Here is a 2,770-nt window from a genome sequence, read left to right on the forward strand (position 1 = left end):
TTAAAGTTTGCAACAATTATCTTATAAATTTAATCAGATATTATAAAAATTACAATAAAAAGATTGGAAATTTTAAATTTTAAGTTGCGCAAATGACGTGAATATTTTTGAGAAACGGATATTGTTTGATCAATTCATCTCTGGAGGAATTGTCAAATTCTTAATTTGACATATTTTAGTAGTGTGACTATATGTTCAAATTTAAGTTTTGACTATGATCTTTATGTTATAGAATTACATTAGGGGCCTAAAATGGTTAAGTTGAGCATGAATCGAGCCAGATTGATTAATCAAAATCGAGCTCGAGCTTTAATTAACTTATTTAACAATTAATTAATTTAACAAATAATTGATTAAAAGCTGAACATAAAATGTTCTTGATTAAACAAATTTATGCTTGAGCTTAACTATTTAACAAAGAAATTAACTACATGCCCAACACAAAATGTTCACTAAAAAGGAGCTTTTTTTTACAAGGGAATCTAATATTAAATATTTATGTTATAATATATTGCAGATAATTTATAAATATAAAAAAAATAATATTAAAAATCATAATTGCCATATACTCCGTTTAAATGAGACATTTGACCATAAAATATTTTCTAATTAAATTATTTTCACCCTATATAAATTAAAATATGCGTGAATTATTTTTCTCAAATTTAAACTAGATAATATACAATTATTACCAAAATTAGCAATAAAAATTTGAATTTAAAATTTAAATTCTGAACCGTTGTAAGAGACTTTACCGTTGAGAGAGATTCAAAAATTGCGCTTCTTCTATTTGTCCTATAAAAGTGAAAATTGGTTGGAATTCTGAATTATACATTTCCTCTGTCTTTCTTCTTCGGCTCCTTCATCGATAACAATGGCCGGCGGAGGGCGGAAGAAGACGGAACTGAAGCTGATCGAGAGGAAAGATTCGCGGCTTGTGTGCTTCAGCAAACGCCGCTCGGGTCTATTCAAAAAGGCGAGAGAGCTTTCGATCCTGAGCGGGGCTCAAATCGGAGCGCTTGTCTTCTCCCCTGCCGGTAAGCCTTTCGTCTCGGACGCGGGAGAAGAATGTTGGAGTACGGTGAGAAGAAGATGTCAGGCTTCCAGCAGATGGATTGCTAGACGAGAGAGCAGGCGGTTAGAGAATGAATCAGGAGAGCTACAATTACAGACAGACGAAGGCAACAATATTCTCCTAAATGGATTGCTTGTATATTCAGTTAGAGAGAAGAATTTCTCCTCTTCTCGTTTTAGCTCTGTTTTGAAAATGTATTGTCCACCCTCATTCTTAGTTTTCTTAGAAGATGATTTGGTATATGTTTGATTTGATATTCATACTACTTGATGAAACAATATAAATTTCAATGTTTTTTTCATGTTTTTGTTTTTATGTACCATATTTGCGTTCGCTTTTTTTGGTGCTCTTGAAAGAGGGTTTCACAGATTTCTGCCTGTAACCCTAAACAAAAAATAAATACATAAAAAAGAAATGAATTGACAAAAATATTGCTCATGGCTACACACTAAAGAAATTTTACCATCATTAAGACAATGGATGGAATTTTGAAAAATGGAAATATGGTAAAAGAAAATCAGAATGGAATATTTACATACCTACCACACAATTCTTATGTAGTTATATATGTAATGCATACACTTCAATTTTTTGCATATATGTCACCTTACCAATGCATCAAAATATGTATTTATTCTCTTAGAAGTTAAAATAGTGATAGTTTTTATGTGAAATGAATGATTTGAGTGGTCTAAATGTAAAAACAAAGTTTAGGTGTTAGATATTTAGACGGCGCAAGACTTAAGTGCACCATATGCAAATGCAGTCAATGACAATTTTGAAGTTAGATAATGAATATTTTATTATGCATAGAACTTTTAACACTTCATTTTAATTTTTGAAATATAAGGTTTGCATTAGCTTTGAAATTGGTGCTCATAATATAATTGTCTATCTCTTCTATCCATTCATAAGCTAGAGTTATCCAATTGAAATTACAAGGTCTTCAACAACTTTTTTTTCAAGCAATTGATTGAAATAATTTTTTTCATTCATTGTTTTTTACATGATAATGGAATAAAGAAACAAGAATGTGTGCTTAAAATCACTCGGGAAAGAATTCCTCAAGTGATTTCAGCGTTTGAGAAAAAAACAATATGATTGATGATCTTAGGATCTGATTCATGAGTGCAACTTCAACTTGACATTAAAGATTACATTTTAATGCAACTCAACTCAGTTGTATATCATATTAATCATTTGGACTAATAAATCTTCTTATCTTTTTTCATAACATAGGTAGCCAGAAATTTAAAATCATTCAAGTTCATAAGACATGCAAATGCCTTTGTATATATCTGAAGTGCAGCCAACTTGGGCCTGGTCGAAGCTAGCGGATTGCTTTGTTGTTTTCTGGATCAATGACTAAGTCACCAAGCTCAATAAACTTGTTTTTGGATCTAACAATGCTTAAATGAACTGCTCTTACCAGCAGTTCAACAAATTGTTGGTGCCAATAGTACAATCATCGTTCTTTCAGTGATGAAGGTATAGAGGAAATGATGCATCTTATCTGGGATTCAATGGTGGTGAGTTGATATAGTTTAAATATGCTTCAAACAAAATTAGTTCTTTTCATTTATTCTTTATAGCTTTAAGTTGTCTTCAAAAACAGATCGGAAGAGATCGGAAGACTTCCATATATAAATATAACACTTAAGCTTCAATTTTAATATACATGCCATTGTCATCTTA

At 30.9% G+C, this 2,770-nt stretch overlaps 1 protein-coding gene across 1 annotated transcript; it reads left to right on the top strand.

The window, feature by feature from the left end:
• The first annotated feature begins 874 nt into the window (after nt 1-874).
• On the top strand, nt 875-1,324 carry LOC110031217 (MADS-box transcription factor 2-like). The gene has a single exon (XM_020734307.1). It carries the CDS (start codon nt 875-877, stop codon nt 1,322-1,324), a length of 450 nt encoding a protein of 149 aa, XP_020589966.1.
• Nucleotides 1,325-2,770: the final 1,446 nt, after the last annotated feature.

The sequence above is a fragment of the Phalaenopsis equestris genome, unplaced genomic scaffold (genome assembly GCF_001263595.1).
Source record: "Phalaenopsis equestris unplaced genomic scaffold, ASM126359v1 Scaffold000788, whole genome shotgun sequence".
In the NCBI taxonomy this organism is placed as follows: domain Eukaryota; kingdom Viridiplantae; phylum Streptophyta; class Magnoliopsida; order Asparagales; family Orchidaceae; genus Phalaenopsis; species Phalaenopsis equestris.